Source organism: Zychaea mexicana (genome assembly GCF_025766255.1).
Source record: "Zychaea mexicana strain RSA 1403 chromosome Unknown BDB00scaffold_66, whole genome shotgun sequence".
Classification (NCBI taxonomy): Eukaryota; Fungi; Mucoromycota; class Mucoromycetes; order Mucorales; family Lichtheimiaceae; genus Zychaea; species Zychaea mexicana.
This window is the reverse complement of record NW_026516729.1, coordinates 232,712-250,230: the sequence shown is the minus strand read 5'-3', so window position 1 is coordinate 250,230 and position 17,519 is coordinate 232,712. Positions and strand designations below refer to the sequence as shown.

The 17,519-nt window shown below is 43.1% G+C and overlaps 7 protein-coding genes across 7 annotated transcripts; 4 read left to right on the top strand and 3 right to left on the bottom strand.

The window, feature by feature from the left end:
* The first annotated feature begins 47 nt into the window (after positions 1-47).
* Positions 48-1,648, top strand: BDB00DRAFT_836313 (uncharacterized protein). The gene is made up of 3 exons (XM_053124475.1): positions 48-150; positions 237-784; positions 880-1,648. The coding sequence occupies exons 1-3, from the start codon at positions 93-95 to the stop codon at positions 1,558-1,560; spliced, it is 1,287 nt and encodes a 428-aa protein (XP_052977107.1). The 5' UTR covers positions 48-92; the 3' UTR covers positions 1,561-1,648.
* A 1-nt stretch (position 1,649) lies between these two features.
* BDB00DRAFT_940772 (P-loop containing nucleoside triphosphate hydrolase protein) lies at positions 1,650-3,122 on the bottom strand. Its single transcript, XM_053129355.1, has 7 exons — positions 3,054-3,122; positions 2,831-2,969; positions 2,606-2,728; positions 2,420-2,517; positions 2,217-2,343; positions 2,050-2,135; positions 1,650-1,972 (listed from the first exon to the last, which is right to left on the bottom strand). The coding sequence occupies exons 1-7, from the start codon at positions 3,108-3,110 to the stop codon at positions 1,715-1,717; spliced, it is 888 nt and encodes a 295-aa protein (XP_052977106.1). The 5' UTR covers positions 3,111-3,122; the 3' UTR covers positions 1,650-1,714.
* Positions 3,123-3,218: 96 nt separating this feature from the next.
* Positions 3,219-4,178, bottom strand: BDB00DRAFT_836309 (uncharacterized protein). Its single transcript, XM_053124474.1, has 3 exons — positions 3,984-4,178; positions 3,804-3,892; positions 3,219-3,742 (listed from the first exon to the last, which is right to left on the bottom strand). The coding sequence occupies exons 1-3, from the start codon at positions 4,035-4,037 to the stop codon at positions 3,397-3,399; spliced, it is 489 nt and encodes a 162-aa protein (XP_052977105.1). The 5' UTR covers positions 4,038-4,178; the 3' UTR covers positions 3,219-3,396.
* A 26-nt stretch (positions 4,179-4,204) lies between these two features.
* On the top strand, positions 4,205-8,860 carry BDB00DRAFT_836307 (armadillo-type protein). The gene is made up of 11 exons (XM_053124473.1): positions 4,205-4,568; positions 4,935-5,262; positions 5,342-5,490; positions 5,584-6,135; positions 6,216-6,917; positions 6,998-7,276; positions 7,365-7,472; positions 7,536-7,673; positions 7,737-7,802; positions 7,890-8,244; positions 8,317-8,860. The coding sequence occupies exons 1-11, from the start codon at positions 4,485-4,487 to the stop codon at positions 8,526-8,528; spliced, it is 2,973 nt and encodes a 990-aa protein (XP_052977104.1). The 5' UTR covers positions 4,205-4,484; the 3' UTR covers positions 8,529-8,860.
* Positions 8,861-9,305: 445 nt separating this feature from the next.
* On the top strand, positions 9,306-12,828 carry BDB00DRAFT_836305 (kinase-like domain-containing protein). Its single transcript, XM_053124472.1, has 15 exons — positions 9,306-9,435; positions 9,532-9,673; positions 9,814-9,904; positions 10,004-10,086; positions 10,177-10,194; positions 10,352-10,463; positions 10,548-10,567; positions 10,645-10,763; positions 10,899-11,004; positions 11,115-11,226; positions 11,308-11,419; positions 11,511-11,578; positions 11,662-11,764; positions 11,843-12,144; positions 12,223-12,828. Exons 1-15 carry the CDS (start codon positions 9,363-9,365, stop codon positions 12,703-12,705), a joined length of 1,944 nt encoding a protein of 647 aa, XP_052977103.1. The 5' UTR covers positions 9,306-9,362; the 3' UTR covers positions 12,706-12,828.
* BDB00DRAFT_836285 (uncharacterized protein) lies at positions 12,815-13,858 on the top strand. The gene has a single exon (XM_053124471.1). It carries the CDS (start codon positions 13,081-13,083, stop codon positions 13,558-13,560), a length of 480 nt encoding a protein of 159 aa, XP_052977102.1. The 5' UTR covers positions 12,815-13,080; the 3' UTR covers positions 13,561-13,858.
* On the bottom strand, positions 13,859-16,365 carry BDB00DRAFT_768242 (uncharacterized protein; the record flags this gene model as incomplete). Its single annotated transcript, XM_053119723.1, has 8 exons — positions 13,859-13,927; positions 14,006-14,099; positions 14,418-14,557; positions 14,766-15,116; positions 15,211-15,479; positions 15,553-15,663; positions 15,817-15,880; positions 15,997-16,365. The coding sequence occupies 8 exons, from the start codon at positions 16,363-16,365 to the stop codon at positions 13,859-13,861; spliced, it is 1,467 nt and encodes a 488-aa protein (XP_052977101.1).
* Between the last annotated feature and the right edge of the window lie 1,154 nt (positions 16,366-17,519).

Sequence of the window (17,519 nt, the reverse complement as noted above, 5' to 3'; positions counted from 1 at the left end):
GTCTGCCTGGTATTGGAAGGAAATACATTTCCTTTCTACTGCTACCTCTTATCCTTAGCCCGCTCTCTCTAATTACACTATAATCTCTAAAGATGGTTGCCAAGGTTTCTGCCATGGTGCTTATTTCCATGGCCATCATGGCCGCTCAAGGTAAAGTTGCATCAAAGAGAAATAAAGTTTCCGCCTTGTGTCACCTTGCGTTTTGATGTGCTAAATCCATTCATTGTATAAAATAGCACAACAACCAGCACAGCAGCAGCCAAAGAGTGTCTGTAACCAGGATATCACTGGCACTGGTCAGGGTGATTTGGATGCTATCAGAGGCTGCAAGCAATTCTATGGATCCATCACCATGGATAGTCCACCTGTGGATCGACTGACACTGGACGGCGTCGAGCAGATCACTGGCAATGTTTTGATCAAAGGAAGCAGCTCGCTTAGAAGCTTCAGTGCACCCAACTTGAAATCTGTCCAAGGCGCCTTGACGATCCGTGAGCACACAGCTTTGCAGCAGCTGGATCTGCCTGTACTTCAAGAAGCCACAAGCCTGACGCTGGGCGTCTTGCCAGAGCTCGAAAAGATTGATTTCCCTGCCGGTCTTAGCAAGGTTCAAGACTTGACCATCGAAGATACGCGCGCATCTGTCATTGGTGGTCTCAAGCTTGACTCGTTGAATAAGTTTACGCTTACCGAAAACAACTTGATGAACTCGTTTGATTTCCCAGTTAAGGAGGTGACTGGTGAGCTTTATGTGGTTGGCAATGGCAATAATATGGAGTTCAAGGCAAGTATATCCAGCGTCTGATGCTTAAAAGAGCACGTTTGTTTTAAAAATTTGACTAATTTCTTGAATCGAACCATGCGTTTACATACCTTTAGGCCTCAGAACTCGCCAGTCTCCAGACGGGTACATTCCGCAATTTGGGTACAATCAACCTGTCCGGCCTCAGCCACGTGGTCTCTGATATCTCGTTCCATCAAAATGAGTTTACCTCACTTCATCTGGACAACTTGCAAGACATTGGCGGTACGGTGACGATTGCCAACAACAACAAGTTGAGCGAGACTTCAATGAAGCAGCTGAGCCTGATCGGTGGCGCCTTGTCTGTTGGTAACAACACTCAGCTGACATCCATTAGCGGCTATCCGAAACTTTCTGCTGTACATGGTACGGTCGATCTCGCTGGCGGGTTCGATACCTACGAGCTGCCTGCATTGCAAGACGTCCGTGGTGGTATGCGTATTCAAACCACCAGCGCCAAGTTCCCATGCCCGGATGCTGAGAAGAAGTTCAAGGCCAGCAGTGTTGTCAAGGGTAGTATCTGGGGCTGCAAGTCCAATATGGATGCCAATAACATGGATCCTACCATCGGCCAAGGCGGCGGTGGGTCTGCAGGTGGCCCTACTGGGGGCATGACCAACAAGAAGCAAAATGGAAAGTCTGGATCATCTGATTCTACCATTGCCCAGTCTGGCGCTACCACTACTGCTACGGTATCCATGATCCAGGGTGCTTATTTGGCCGTGGCCGCTGGTTTGGCTTTCACTTTCGGCCTTTAACTGTTTTTCCCACTATAAAAATCAACCTATGCCTTTTTAAACAATGTTCAACTCTATGTTTACCTATAGAACAATGGATATATCGATCTATTTTTTTTTCTGCTTTCTTTTTATTACTTGATAAATAATAATTATATGCCAAAACAAATATACATTAAGAATTGAGTTTCTCAAGGATTTTCGAGGCTATGTTTCGATAATGACCGGCAAATGCGCTTTCCGGTTGTGATACAACAATGGGTTTGCCAGCATCGGATAATTGACAGATGTCAGCATGGAGCGGGACCTCGCCCAAAAAGGGTATGTCCATCTTTTTTGCCATATCTACCGCCCCGTCATTACCAAAGATGTGTGTCTCATGATTACAGTTGGGGCAGACAAACAGCGACATGTTTTGCACCATACCAAGAATCTAGTGGTGAAGGGATGCGTTTAGTTTGTCAGTGTGCCCCTCCTTGTGATTGTGACAACTAGGTTTTATATACTTACTGGTATATTCACTTTTCGGAACATGTTGGTTCCTTTAACAGCATCAATTAAGGCGATATCCTGAGGCGTAGAAATAATAACAGCGCCTGGTAGAACGCATCATCAGTACCTTGCTCTTTTTCTTCCTACTCTTCATCTACAAACTCGGCACTAAAGGAGCACCTTACCATTTAATTCAACTTGTTGACTGATAGTCAATTGTACGTCACCCGTGCCTGGTGGCATATCAATCACGAGTAAATCCAAATGTCCCCAATCTACTTCATGTAGCAGTTGTTGCAATGCTTTCATCACCTAATTGAAGGATATCAAACAACTGTTGTTATAATGCACACACGTGTACTTCCATCTTCTACATATGAGCACTAACCATTAATCCTCGCCAAACAACAGGCGCTTCTTTATCTACGAGGAACCCCATCGACATGCACTTGACACCGTAGTTTGTCAGTGGCAATAGTCTGTCACCTAGTGGTTTTTTTGTATACCATTAGATTTGTCACGTTCAATGAGGATCAAATATACCATTCTCAATTCTCATCCTCCTTTAGCTTACCTTTTTCCGTCACTTCCGGCTCGCCCTTTAGATTCATTAGCGAGGGGATTGAAGGGCCAAAGATATCAGCATCCAAAATACCCACACGCTTTTTTAATCCAGCCGCCGCAAGTGCAATGTTCACTATGTAAAACGAAAATGTCGGCGTGTCACATAAACCCGTCAGCAAATGTATCTTGACTAAACCCCACAATCTCTAAAAGGTTTATTGTCCTCGACGATTACCTGCTGTGGTAGACTTTCCAACACCTCCCTTTCCTGATGCGACAGCCACGACGTTCTTCACGCCAGCGATCGGCATCTTTTTTGGTAATCCTCGCTGAGCGCGTGGAATCTTAGGTGCTTTATTGTGATTGGGTAGACCCTGTATGTAGAAACTTTATAATGAGACTCAATGAGCAGCAAATGAAGGGAACGAATCAGTAGAGAGACTCGGTCGAAGTGTTACCAGTGGATTCTCATGGGCAAGAACACGACATGTTGAAAACAATCGACGTTGGAGCATTTTTGTGAGTATTTTAAGAAAGAACTAAAATGTGGTCAGCTGAAGGTCCGGCAAGTTTTGTCAGATTTACGGTGACACAAGGACACCGTGATTATTGCTATGCTACATGTTTCATTGTTGCGTACACATTTATTTGTTTGGAATGATATTTATGGTGACAATGGTTGATGTATGGTATAAGCTGATATCGGACGGAAGATCGCAGAGAGCCAGTATGTACAATTATGGAGAGAATATACAAGAAATGTTTTATAGACGCGAGGAGAACAAGAGGAGCATACTGCCCTCACATGAAACCAGGTGTAAGTTTCTTTTTCTTCTTTTTCTTGTCCTTGTCCCTGTCCTTTTTCTTTTTACGCGGCTCGTCTCCTGTTGGTTGGGAAGCAAAGACAGTTGGCGGTACAATATCCTCTTCAGGTTCGTCGTTGATTGCTGCTGGTGCTGATGCTGTTTGCGACGGCAGCTGGCTTGTGTAGAAATCCCAATGCTTGGATGACAGTTTGGATGCTTCAGTGTGTCCTTTCTCGGCACGAAGTTTGCTCAGGTTTTGAGTGGCCTCTTTGAGAAACGTGTCATAATCATTATATGGCTCCGTTGCGCTAGGAAACATGGCCCGTGCCAGATCGTAGATCCTAACGTATCCAGGTTTTCGGTTAGAGATACTGATATGATAGGTAAAAATCATAAACGTACGGGTTACTATCAGCATCTGCTTCTTCAGCAGATATTTGTGTGTTTATATGCGTTTCTTGAGAGTCCACATCATATGAAGAGGGTAGCACCTTATGTTTTGACATTGTTGTCAGTCTAACGATCGTATCCAAGGTTACTACTCTGAATCTAACTTTCCCGTTAAACTGTTGGTGAAATTACCTGCAATGACGAGAGTTGTGAATTTGAGGGATCGGACGGTGAGGCACTCCTCATTTGAGAGAAGTGATTAGCTGTAAACCAAAACAGTGAAATGAAGAGGATAGGAAAGGCGCGTGCACTTTTTTTTTCTCTTTGCTGCAATATAATGAAATATGAAATAGGAGAACGGGGAGCAAGCGTCAAATTCAAATAGCCAAGTCACAAGCACTGTGTGGTAGGTCAAAACGAAACCTTTCAAGAGCCCGTCGGGTTCAGTCTAGCCAAGTTTTTTTTTTTTCCTTACTGGTTTCCCATTCCCAGCAACAACGCTTTTGACTTTGAGCTTCTATCTCTGTGGCACCCCTCTCTTAACGCATTCGTAGCCTTTTGAGATTGGAGATAGACAAAAGCAATAGCAATAGCAACAAAGCAACCCCCTCACCCTCCAAAAAAGCTACGGTTCTGTAGTCTTTCTTTTTTCCCTTTTTTTTTCCCGCAATCCATCTCCTAAAGTAACTGCAGATGTTGCCACGCCAATCCTTGTCGCCGAACGCGCAGAAATCCGATTTGCACCAGCCCAAGGCCAAAAACCAACCCCAGGGTCAGGTATGCAACTTTCTTGTTACATTCTATTGGAGGGATATAATAAAGGAAGAGAACCGCATTCGCTTCTTTTTTCCTGGGCGCACGTACCCACATGCACATATACGGGATTGTTCCAATGCGCAGGGTTACTTGTTCTTTTGGGCCCATGTGGGTGGGATAAGGAAAAAGAAGTAGGAGGGAGGAAGGAGGGTTCTATATAGTATGTGTGAATTTGCGTGTGTGTGTGTGTATATGCGTCTGCGTGATGTTGTTAAGCGTTTTATGTGTATTTGTCTCCTTGGGAACCGAGACAGGTTTCAACCAAAGCTGTGTAACAGCCTCACTATACTGCACTTAATTAACCATGGTCGGCTATCTCTGTTATAGCTGGCTGCGCTTTTACACGGCAAGTTGGATTACGAGTACGATATGATGGGATCACCGAGCAGCGGTGCAGCAGGAGGACCAAGTCGCACGGGTTTGTTTCCTGATGATCAGTACTACAATCGGTCAAGTAGCGCTCCACCGACACAAGTGCTGGCACAACGTGCAAACAACAACTCCAGCACGTCCATGGATGGCTTTGCGAACCCGGCAGACCCACGGCACGATCCGGAATATTTGAAATATTACCATGAGCATTCGAGACTTGATCCACGCCTACCTCCGCCCGCCTATGAACCGGGCCAGTCGTGGCAGCTTTGGAAGGATAGTGGTATGTTATTCTTAATGTAGCAGTACCAGTATTAGGACCAGTAAGCCATGCATCACTTACCCATACAATAATTATCCAGAAATGTCCGCCTCTCATCAGCAAGGCTATGGCAGTAATGGAAAGCATTTTCGAGCAGCTGATACAAATGATATCAGCGCATCAGCAACAGCAGGACCTTCATCCGGTGCTAGTCGACGCAACAGAAATCTTGTAGATCTGATTCAAGAGGTATGCCTTCCTTTTCGTATGTAGAAATAAAACCTCCTGCATCCGTGTGTTTGCTGATCATTCTTTTTCTGGTGCACCTGTACAACATAACAGGATTTCCCGCGTACTCCATCCCCTATGTATGCACTTCAACAGCAACAACAACAGCAGCAGCAACATCAAGCACGACTACGCAATGCCGCCACGGGATCGACGACACCCCTCGATGCGGACGAAAGTAGCAACGATATGGACAATATGTTGCACCTGAATGGTATGAGTGGTTATGATGGTTTGTTCTCAGGGCAAAATCGGGATCCATCGTATACCACGTTGTCACCATTTCAACAACAGCGACCAGTGATGGAGGATAACATGAACGATCACATACCGTCAACGCTTCAAATGTCTATGGATGATGGCTCTGGGCACCATCATCAGCAACAGCATCACCATCGTGGAGGACCTAGTGGGGCACGTGTTCATGCATTACGTGCTATTTCCCCGCCGCTGCAGAGCAAATTCTCCACACCACCACCTGCTCGTTCGAACTCTACGCCTCCCGGTCGTCATCTCGGCAAGTACGATGAGCTAGACTATGCCAATATGGGTTCTGATGAGGAACTTATGGCTAGACAATTTGCCGCATTTGGTTTGCGGGATAAGGTATGTACTGGCAGTTGGTATGATATAAGATCCGAGTCTTATTCAAAGAGGTTCTCATACAATATCCGCTTTTTTTATAGCCTGACGACGCGAATGTAATGGAGCAAGCACGTTTTCTGCAACAACAAGCTGTTCAACTGCAACAACAACAACATCAGCAGCATCAACAAACTGGATACTACGATGAAGCACTATATAACGATACTGCTCAAATATATCAGCAACTTCAGCAATTACAACAATTCTCAAGACCGTCTTCTGCACACGATCATACGAGCGAGTCATCAGATACCAGAGATAGTTTGGGCGGAACGCCCGTATTTGACCCTAATTATTCACGTTGGCCAGCCACGAGTAGTGGTGGCAGCAGCAGCGGCAGCAACAGACCAGCACCCGGTGTACCATCTTCGAGATTTGGCGGTAACCCGAATAGCGGAGGAATGATGGATATGGGTTTCAATGATCCGGCTTTGCCAGACATGACGGACAAGAAGCTGCGTGCTCTTCAGATGCAGCAACAACAGATTCTTATCCAGCAACAGCAACAGCAACTCCTGGCTGCTAGACAACAGCTATTGCTACAGCAACAAATGCAGAATTTCGGTGCTCATCAACATGCCGGACGCTCAAGAGCTGCAGCAGCAGCAGCAGCAGCAGCGGCACTTGCGCAACAGGATACTTTACGACCAGCACAACCCACACCGCAAGATATGACTTTGAGTATCCGCAGTCCTTTGCTTGAAGAATTCAGAAATTCCAAGAGCAAAAAGTATGAACTCAAGGTAAATATCACAAATTCTAGGTCTCTAATATTATTGAAAAAGACAAAACTTACAATTTGCTTTGCTATCCATTATTTTAGGATATTGCTGGCCATATTGTCGAATTTAGCGGTGATCAGCATGGATCTAGGTTCATCCAGCAAAAATTGGAAACGGCCAACAGCGAAGAAAAGCAAATGGTGTTTGAAGAAGTCTTACCAAATGCGCTTCAACTGATGACAGATGTCTTTGGCAACTATGTGCTGCAAAAGTTCTTTGAGCATGGCAATCAAGCCCAAAAGACAATTCTGGCCAAGCAAATGGAAGGTCATGTGGTTTCACTGTCGCTGCAAATGTATGGTTGCAGAGTTGTACAAAAGGTAAAAAGTGGTCTCTTACAAATAGGAAGCAATAATAGTTTGTATACTTACATTGTTTTTCTTTTTTCTTAAATGTACATTTGTTCAGGCTTTGGAACATGTTTTGACGGAACAACAAGCACGCCTTGTCAGTGAACTTAACGGATGCGTGCTGAAATGTATCAAGGACCAAAACGGTAACCATGTCATACAAAAGGTGAGTAAAGAAACTCTTATATTATTAAAAGTAAAGTTACTGACTGGAACACGAAACCAATAGGCAATAGAGCGTGTGCCTGCTAAGCATATTCAATTCATTATTGACGGATTCCATGGCCAAGTATATAACCTGGCGACGCACCCCTACGGATGCCGCGTGATCCAACGCATGTTTGAACATTGTACAGAAAATCAAACTGTAAGTATTGCTATGCTCAAATGGCGTTGAATCATATTCAATAACACAAGATGCAATATATAGAGTCCTCTCCTCGATGAACTTGACCGATGTACTGGTCAGCTTGTGCAAGACCAATATGGAAACTATGTAAATGATTCCTCTGATATGATCCTGTACGAGGGAAAACATACTGGATGTCTTGTTAGCTGAGTCTAACATGAAATTGTACTTTAGGTTATCCAACATATACTCGAACGCGGCAAGCCTGACGACAAGGCCTCTATTATTAATAAGATTCGTGGCCAAGTGCTGCACCTCAGCAAACACAAGTTTGCCAGCAATGTCGTGGAGAAATGCGTTGATTATGGCTCCAAGGAGGAGCGCCAAGCACTGATCGAAGAGGTTTTGCAGAACCGCCCGGATGGCTCGTGCCCTCTCGTTATTATGATGAAGGACCAGTACGCCAACTATGTTGTACAGAAAATGCTAGATGTCGTCGACGACGGCCAGCGCGGATTATTGGTGAGCAAGATCAAGCCGCATATGCAATCCTTGAAGCGCTATACATATGGACGTCACCTTCTTTTGAGTAAGTACTCGTATCAACATATACCCTGATGAAGGTAATACTGATCCACCATTCTTTCTTGTAATATTACAGAGGTTGAAAAGATATTACCACTTGTCGAACAAGACAACGGCAGCAACGGTGTTAGTGGTGGTGATGAGGCAGCTACTACCACTACTTTTACCACTATTACTACTACTGATGCGGATACAGATGCGGATGCGGATGCGGATGCAGCCAGTACCGCTGCAACTGTTCATACTATTGCTCGTAGTACTACTACTACCAGTACCGAGACTGCCTAAGAGAATCGTGGACATAATGCTGATTAGGGTCATTGGCCTTGTTATCATTTTTGTATATAGATATAGGCCTTTCTTTGAAAGGATGTACATACAAAATTGGCCTTATATTTTTTCTTTCTTATTTCTTAAAAAAACATGAACAAACGCACACATAAACCCAAAGAGTACATTTAATCCCCTCCCCCACCTCAGCCTTTTGTAGTTCTGTTTCAACGCAGAATCAACAGAAAAGATGTTTATATATTCTTCCCATGATATTGACATGGTTTTCGTTTTATGTCGATAATAAAAAAAGCCCAAAACCCCCCGTAACCAGTGAATATAGCTTTTAATAATAATATGAAATAGCTAGCATTCATGTATTTAGTATGGTTGTTGCTGTCCGGCCTGTAAACTGTTATTCATGGGTTGTCACCTAGTGGGTTTTATCACGTTTTCTTCCCACACTTGCTGTAAACTCCTTTTCATACCGTTGGTCGATGCGTAGGTCACATCTAGAAAAGCTTATCTGCTTTTGATATGCACGGACTGCAATCTCTTTTTGTCCGCAGTGCCTGCAAAGGTACTTTATATATACTTTCCAAGCTCGAATAAGCTTGGAATATATATGCGGCTTATTATATAGTGAGTAACCTGGAACCTGGGCCTCTTGTTCACCAAGACTTGCAGATGGGAACGAACTGGATGTTGATGCAAGTGATATACTCAAACAATATCACGAGGGAGTTTCAAAAAGTCCAAATTGAGTTTTTGATTTACGCCCCCATCATCTTTCTTCATCAGCTGCTTGGTTCAACTTGTCTTCATACAACATAAACTAGCTACACCACTACAATGTCCAACATTAAGCTAGGACAGTACACCATCATTAAAACCATTGGCACTGGCTCATTCGGCAAAGTCAAACGTAATTTGTCCTACCTTTGAATATGTTTTATCATTCGGTGGCTGTTATTATTCTTATTAATAATATCCCTTAACTTACCTTTATGCATCTCTCTAGTGGCTGTCCATGGCATTACAGGTCAAAAAGTAGCACTTAAATTTATCAATAAGAAAAAGATTGCGAGTATGGATCTCGGCGGACGAGTCAAACGTGAAATTCAATATTTAAAACTATTGCGGCATCCACATATCATCAAGCTGTAAGTAGTGTTAACAGCTTCTTGAGCCTGGGCTCGGAAAAACTTCTCACACCACCTGCAGAATATGTTGCCACGCAGTGTTAGTCTTTCGCTTTATCCTTTTAACTAACAGCAAAAGGACATTACTATGTTATTTACAGATATGAAGTTATCTCCACGCCAACGGATATCATCATGGTCATTGAATATGCGGGAGGAGAGTTGTTTAACTACATTGTGGAAAAAGGCCGGGTATGTTAGAAGAGTGAGATAAGATAGCGGTTAGTTGCCGATGGGTTTGATTGGCTGATTGATGATTTCTTCTTTTCGTGATGACAAATATTATGTTAGATGGCTGAAGATGATGCACGTCGATTCTTTCAACAAATTATATGTGCCGTGGAGTACTGTCATCGACACAAAATTGTCCACCGGTAAGTGAAGCGATTAAAAGATCGATTTAGGTCGTAGTTATTCATATTAACTTTTGTATCTTTGATATGTGTATGCTTATGCGACCATAGAGATCTTAAGCCGGAAAAGTAAGTTTTGGGACAAAGATTGGGGAAATGGGGGAAGGGGGAGGGGTCGTTGCGCAGAAAGAATGCACCAGGTGCAACAACCTATTTACTTACACAAACAGGAGGAAGGGATGGGAAAGACTTATTAACTTTTGGTTCATGGATATTTAACGCTTAGTTTGCTTTTGGACGCCAACAACAATGTAAAAATTGCAGATTTTGGTCTATCGAATATCATGACGGATGGTGACTTTTTGAAAACGAGCTGTGGCAGCCCGAATTATGCTGCGGTAAGCTAAACGAAAGATTATTTGGTCTTGATGCCGCTTATTTATCGTTATACTAACTGCTCCATGCTTATTGTCATTATTCAGCCAGAAGTGATTTCTGGGCGGTAAGCAAAAATTGGATTAATAATGTAGATCTTAATTTAGTAACAACTTCTAATTTAATATTTTGCATGTTTAATAGCTTGTATGCAGGTCCGGAAGTGGATGTATGGAGTTGTGGCGTGATTCTCTATGTAATGCTATGTGGACGATTACCATTTGATGACGAGTACATTCCAACGTTATTTAAAAAGATCAATGGTAAGGTTTCGGTTGGAGTCGGATGACGCGAAGGAAAGGGAAGAAGTTTGATACTCGGTTTTTCGTTGGGAAATGAGAATTGTGATTAGACCTAAAAACTAAATGTTTTCCTTTTTCCTCTCTAAAAATCAACAGGTGGTATCTATACTATGCCTTCGTTTTTGAGTCCAGAGACAAAGTATCTTTTGACATCCATGCTAGTCGTGGATCCGATGAAGCGAATCACTATTCAGGAAATAAGGTATAGTATACCAATTCTTGATTGTCCCATTGATGGTACTGGGGGCTGAAAGAGTATAAGTGGGGGAAAGGGATCCTCCAAACCTTAGAAGCTAAATGCTTATCAAATAGACAAAATCCGTGGTTCAATGCCAACTTGCCTGCATATCTATGTCCGCTTCCACATACCGAAGAAGAGCTGTGTCATCCTATTGATGATAGAATAGCTCAGGAGCTGGCTGAGGTACGTTCATGGTTTAAACAATGTGGTTACTTCCAAATGGGTCCTCTAACGTTGTAGAAACCCATTTTTCTTTCTAAATAGAAAATGGGATATCCGGATGAGAAAATACATCAAGCATTGGAAGCACCTGGAAACAATCAGTTCAAGGTCGCATACCAGCTTGTCATTGATCATAAAAGAATGCTTAAGGATTGTAAGTACAGGCTCTAAGTTTTTCCGGTTTTTTGTTCGACCAAGTAGAGCAGTGCTTGAGATATAAACACTTGTATTGTTTCCTTCGATAGCAGCGGAGCATAGTAATATTCAAAGCTTCTTCGCAACATCTCCACCGCCATGGAACACCACATTTAATGTAAGTTTGTCATTTTTTATGCTAAGCTTCCTAAATCGAGACTTTAAGAGACGCTTAACAATGATGTTTTGTTGATCCTACAGCAGGACGACCTAGATAGGCGAAATACGGATGGTGCAGAGGATGCCGCATCATCTATCTCAGTACTCAGCTCAAGTTTACCAAAATACGAAGAAAGCATGTCAAGTAAGCAAAGCTCGCGCTAATGCCAAATCAAGCTGTAGTAACTAGACATGTGTACAATCTTTCTGTCACAAAAAATAGCACGTCCACGCTCATCTTCACGAGCATCCATGATGGCAGGAGGACAGCCTATCGCGCCAATAGTGGGTACGCCACCACCAGGAGCGATGGCACCTGTTTCCCCGGCACCGCGAGACTTTGGATCTGGACGAAGACCATCACAACATCGACTATCAGCACAACAACAGCAGAATATGCTTCCAGGCAGCAGCAATCGAAGGTCACACAAGCCCCGATCCAAATGGCATTTTGGCATTCGAAGCAGATGTCCTGTTTGGGAAGTGATGCTGGAAATATATCGCTCACTACAGAACGTAGGCATTGTAAGTTTCGAAGAATTTGCTCCCATTCTTTTCCTCTTAGTGCATACTCATTCATGTACCAAAACTTAATCACATCAGGAATGGCGCGTCATTGATTTATACCATACCCGTTGCCGGTACCGATACGAGTCAGTAGGCCTTGTTGTCAAGTTTGATCTGCAGCTATACAAACTCGGTAACAACAGCTTCTTAGTGGATTTCAAGAACGTGGCTACAACATCATTGAACGGAGACAAACAACAAAAATCATCACCCTCACAAGAACAGCCGATACAACAAAGTCGTAACAGCAGTAACAGCAGCAATGATAACATCAGTAATATGAGTCCAATATCAGCGGAACACGGCGACCCATTTGGAGTACTGCAGGGCGAATTGGCGCAAAATTTGGACAAACTCCAATTGAATGAAAACGAACAAGCAGATCTGTCAAGTTGGCAAAATAATGTCAATGTTGCCAAGATAAATGAAGAGGTGGCGCAAGCAGCATCACGAGAGAGTATTTTGAGCGTGTATCCTTTCCTTGATATATGCAGTAAAGTGATCACCGATATTGTGTAGTCCAAGCTGTATTATTAACTTTATCCGTCTCCAACCTTTACTTATTGGCAATAAATAAGCTTCTGTAAATATAAAAATGCAGTTGTTTGTGTGTGTGTGTATATCATTGCTCTTGTACTGCTGTCATTCACAGAAGAGAATCGCTTACATAATTTGCTTGCATCGTGTAATTTAACCGATATATACGGCTTAGTATAAATAGCAAGAATATACTCACTATCGGATAGCATTGACAACTTCAAGCGTTGTTATATGAACAAATAATTTTGGAACACGTGACATTGATGATTTTTACGTGTGCCTGTGAAATTTAACTTTGGCCTCTGGATTCTTCTTCTTCCTCTTTTGATACACTTAGACGCGACTTCTTTTCCTATGGAAACCACAACCATTAGCAACGCCAGCTTTGTCGCCTTCGAGTCAATTGGCAAAATCTATGTCTTTTGCTACGAGCAATTGCGGCATGTAAACGTTCCCGTTCCTCCACCCGAGTATGTTCAGCAAATGTTTTTCAACATGGTTGGAACAGCTTACAATTACGCGCCTCCAGCCTTACAACAATTCTTCTCAACACTCGCACAGTTGCCCATCCAAGCCAATATTGTGCCGGTCCTCTTGGCATTGGCCGTTCTTTACGTTGCTTATAGTGTCGTTGCAGCCTTGGTTCGCTCGGTGGTTCGGGTTGTGATTGGGTTTATCCGCTTCTCGTTGATCGTCGCTGCGTTTGCATCTGTACTCATTCTGCTGCAACAATACTACGATATTCCGTTTTTGCAGAACGTTAACGAATACGTGCAACAGCACCAGCATCAGGATTATCAACAGCAACAGCAACAGTTCACCTATCATGCTTAAGAATTGTAAAGTGTATATTCGGGCCCCCCTCTTTTCTGCTTTCCTTTCCTGCTTTTATCAGTATTACTTGTAGTGCACACATGTTGTCAATTGTATATCTCCTTACTTAAATGTCCCCATTCCTTCTCTGCTTTTCACATGATGTTTTTACTTGTATTCGAATAACTCATCATCTAGCGAGCTCTCATATTCTAATGACTTTTTTATGTAAAAACACATGTACCTAGAAAAGAACGAAAGCATGCTGAATCAATACCATCCTTGTCATTGCCTTGTCTATTATACTGTAAAACTCTACTTACGCTTTGCTGTCCAATACATCTTTCTGGAATGCCGTGGTAACATTGTGATCTTCAAACTTGAACCACTGTTTTTTATTATTGCGAAATAATACAATGAGGAGACAGGGTCAAGCATGTATGTTGGTCTTCATTCCGTTACTTACCTCGCCCCGATGCTTCGAGAACATTGTGTAATGGCCCGTGTCTATTTTACCTTGGTGGTTGATCACAGCAAACAAGGTGTACAGATTCGAGTGGCTATGATTGGTACTACTGTTGATATATGAACAAGTCAGTGAATGCAACAGTCAGTTTCTTATGCGTTCTTACCTGGAGTTCTTTGCTTTTTGCTGCTGTTTGCCATGCGAGGTATACGGCGTCATGTCCAGTTCCACAGGAAATTTAATTTTGGCTTCAATTTTGCTAGCTGATATTCCGTGTTCAAATCTTTTCAGTTGGAAGCTGAGAACGGGTGGCAGTTTTTTCACTGATAGCTGCTTTGTCGCTTCCTAAACGATAGGTGGGTTAGAGCGTCATGGTCATACATACATCCGATACTAGAGAAAGACAACATACTTGGAAGGTGTTGCCGCATTTGCTGCAACTGTACTCCTTGGGACCCAGCTTTTCGGGATGCGTATACCTTTTTTGTGTGTATGTGTAATGCGCATGCGCTCTAGCTTTTTCTTTCTTTTTGTCTTTCCATTTTCCTTCCCCTAAAAGCTTCCATCCTTTCTGTTTCTTGCTCGTGATATCTAACAGAGAAATAAAAGAATTTTACCTGTCTAAACAGTCCATCAAAGTCCCCTGCTTAGTTACCCGACGATTGATAGAAGCAGGATTATTCCTGTTGTTAGTATGTTGCTGGATAGTAGTACTAATAGCATTGTTGTCTTCGCTGCTCCTGTTGCTGCTGCCTTTTACTGCTGCTGTATCCGCTACCTTGTTATTCGACATAGGCGACCCCTTCTTCTTCTTATCGACAGATCGTAAGCTCAAACTGATGTCCAGCATTGGATCGACCGTGCTTGTCACGTTGCCGCATTTTAAACAGGTCACGTTGGATTGCAAAAGACCGGCAAATGTCCTGTGCACTATACATGTGCAGTTCGTCGACAACGAGTGACCCTCGCATCCGGCATGGATATTGTTCAACGCACTAATGAAGAATTCATGCGCATCTTGTTGGGCATAGCCTGCAAGCTCTTTCAGGCTCATCCACATGGATTGCAAGAACGTGCACGGACCATATGGTTCTTTTTTTCCAGAATAGACCTGTTTACATACCTACATGAGTCCCATTTTTCTACATCGCCAAGTGAAAAAGAGCCGTGGGGGTTGGGGAAGGGGAGAAATTCAGCTCACTGACCTGAGCAAAGAGATTGTCCATTTCGCAGCAGAGGCAGAATTTGTTGTTACACCGGCTAGGATTATGCTGATCGCTTAAAAAATACGCCTTCAATAGCGGATTGTGGATAAAACTTTGGAGGATGACGTTCATGAAGCAAGTGTTTCCCATATTGCACAAACCCCGGATGCCTCTGCATGACGGCACTGTCGAGTTCTTAACGATCGCACTGATATCCTGACTTGTAGGCTCCCAGCTTGTGTTTGCTGTACGTGCTCGTTTCCGTCGTCCTGACAAAAGACAGTCTTTTTAAACTTTGCTCACCATGGCAGCCTGTAAAAAAAGGATAGAAATGGTATTTACGTGTTTCGCTTTGGATCGTTTCCTGTCGTACAATAACGTCGCTCAGTTCGTTGTCGTAAACGTAGTCGTCGCACTCATTACAGTAAAGCGTTCTGTGGCCAAAATCCATGGCTAGCAGTAGTTTTTTATATCGGATGAGGAACAGAACCCTGTTAAGGCATGATGCAACTTTCGTGTATTATCCACTATATTTACCAAAGACATGGTGCTTGTCTCGCATGTGATCTTGAATGTGTCCTTTGCGCCAGCACCCCATGAATACACAATGCAAACAGACATGTAATCGGGATAAGGGGTCGTGACAGGTTGAGCATTGCGGTAGTGGAAGCTTTTGGTCATGCCGTTGCCATAGAAAACAATTGATCCTTTTAATATGAGATATTTCCATGCAAAGAAGAACTTTAATGGAGCATCCGTAGAGAAAGATGAAGTCGCTAAGATTACCTCTTTGTACTGTTTTCGCTTTCTGTCACTTGTATTACTGTTGTGCAAATGTTTTCGGCTTTTATGCCACGCAAGGGAATACCGCACAAGTGACCGATAACTATTGAATAGATCCCATCGATCGTCATCATCAACAACGACTTCGTCCTCCAAGGATCGCCGTCGCTGCTTTTTGAAGTGTGCCAAATGACTGCAGCCGGATGTGACAAGCGAATGCTGTTGTTCTTTATGGTCTTTGCTGCTGTAAAACTCGGACGGGGTGTTAGAACTATGCAGTATATCGTAAACGGTCGTTTGAGGGTTGCGATTTGACGACGATGGAAAGTTGTCCGGGAAACTAGGCGATGACGGTGAGGAGAGGGAGGACATTGGTGAATCGGTCAGGCCGAGTGATTGTTGATGGGGTGACAGACTCGACATGAGGATATACAAACGCAAAGAAAAGAGGAAACCGAAGAATGAGAAAAGAAGAAATGTTTTTTTTTTCTAGTGTGCTTGTAGGAGTCCAAGGTGATTGATTACACTAACGGCCTCCTTCATCACACTGCACTGTTGTACATTTCAGATGCCGCATACATGAACGTTGTTCGTGTCAAGTAGGGATAGTTGGGAACTGACGAGAGTGCCTAGCAGTGGCCATCTATTTCATGTTATGAATTTACAACAACCTTACTATTACTATTAATATGACAAATTAATCAGCTACTATGTTTTTAAATCCAAAGTATACCTGTCACCCAATATGATGGAAACGATCAAATGCTCTTGCTTACGCGGCCAGTGCGCTTGGACTTCTCGAACTCCGTTTGCACCCATCGACCATCTTGTCACACACTGCTGTCATCTACTCAAAGAAGAAAATCTGCATAGATCATCCATAACACCGATCTTTTTTTTTTGTTTAGCCTTAAACTTACATACGCTCTAAAGTGCTAGCAGCTCTAAAAATCCCTTTTCATCATGAATGTATAACACTAGCAAAATCCCAGATAGAATATAATTTATCGTTTGCGCGTCATAATAGTAGTGCGAGGTTTGGGTTAGATATTATTACCATTGATATCAAAGTACAGTAGGCATGTCCAAAAGCAACATAATGCTGGCAGCTTATATTTCATCCTGACGTGCGACACGACATCCTCGTAACTGGCATTATCAGCTCCACTAGCCATTCACGTAAATCATAACTCTCAAATCCTTCTTGGTTTCAGTCTGATTACAGTGCTGTTTGCACTGATAGCCAGCAACGAAAACGAGGTCAACAACGGAAACAGACACAAGCGCCGAAAACTTCTGATTACGAAGGACATCCGTGGTATTTTGACAGTAATCCTAAGGAAAGATGTTGAAGTGTGTCATCATTATGGCTTACCCGTAAAACAAGGCATATAGCATCGAGTTCAGATAAACAGGGTGAGCTGGCGCATCAATCTATGATAAAAGATTGGCACACCCCAACTGAGCACATTGATCTTCATCTTCCGAGTGATAACGAGCTGCCACTTTGATAAAACTTCATCAAG

Coding starts and splice junctions, on each gene's coding strand:
- BDB00DRAFT_836307 (XM_053124473.1), top strand. CDS start 4,485: ATGTTGCCACGCCAATCCTTGTCGCCGAACGCGCAGAAATCCGATTTG. Junction 5,263..5,341: donor GCAGCTTTGGAAGGATAGTG/GTATGTTATTCT, acceptor ATAATTATCCAG/AAATGTCCGCCTCTCATCAG. Junction 6,136..6,215: donor CATTTGGTTTGCGGGATAAG/GTATGTACTGGC, acceptor CTTTTTTTATAG/CCTGACGACGCGAATGTAAT.
- BDB00DRAFT_836313 (XM_053124475.1), top strand. CDS start 93: ATGGTTGCCAAGGTTTCTGCCATGGTGCTTATTTCCATGGCCATCATG. Junction 151..236: donor GGCCATCATGGCCGCTCAAG/GTAAAGTTGCAT, acceptor TGTATAAAATAG/CACAACAACCAGCACAGCAG. Junction 785..879: donor GCAATAATATGGAGTTCAAG/GCAAGTATATCC, acceptor ACATACCTTTAG/GCCTCAGAACTCGCCAGTCT.
- BDB00DRAFT_940772 (XM_053129355.1), bottom strand. CDS start 3,110: ATGCTCCAACGTCGATTGTTTTCAACATGTCGTGTTCTTGCCCATGAG. Junction 2,970..3,053: donor TTGCCCATGAGAATCCACTG/GTAACACTTCGA, acceptor TTCTACATACAG/GGTCTACCCAATCACAATAA. Junction 2,136..2,216: donor TCAACAAGTTGAATTAAATG/GTAAGGTGCTCC, acceptor GCGTTCTACCAG/GCGCTGTTATTATTTCTACG.
- BDB00DRAFT_836285 (XM_053124471.1), top strand. CDS start 13,081: ATGGAAACCACAACCATTAGCAACGCCAGCTTTGTCGCCTTCGAGTCA.
- BDB00DRAFT_836305 (XM_053124472.1), top strand. CDS start 9,363: ATGTCCAACATTAAGCTAGGACAGTACACCATCATTAAAACCATTGGC. Junction 9,436..9,531: donor CTCATTCGGCAAAGTCAAAC/GTAATTTGTCCT, acceptor GCATCTCTCTAG/TGGCTGTCCATGGCATTACA. Junction 11,005..11,114: donor ATCACTATTCAGGAAATAAG/GTATAGTATACC, acceptor CTTATCAAATAG/ACAAAATCCGTGGTTCAATG.
- BDB00DRAFT_836309 (XM_053124474.1), bottom strand. CDS start 4,037: ATGAGGAGTGCCTCACCGTCCGATCCCTCAAATTCACAACTCTCGTCA. Junction 3,893..3,983: donor CACAACTCTCGTCATTGCAG/GTAATTTCACCA, acceptor TCAAAACATAAG/GTGCTACCCTCTTCATATGA. Junction 3,743..3,803: donor GCAGATGCTGATAGTAACCC/GTACGTTTATGA, acceptor TGGATACGTTAG/GATCTACGATCTGGCACGGG.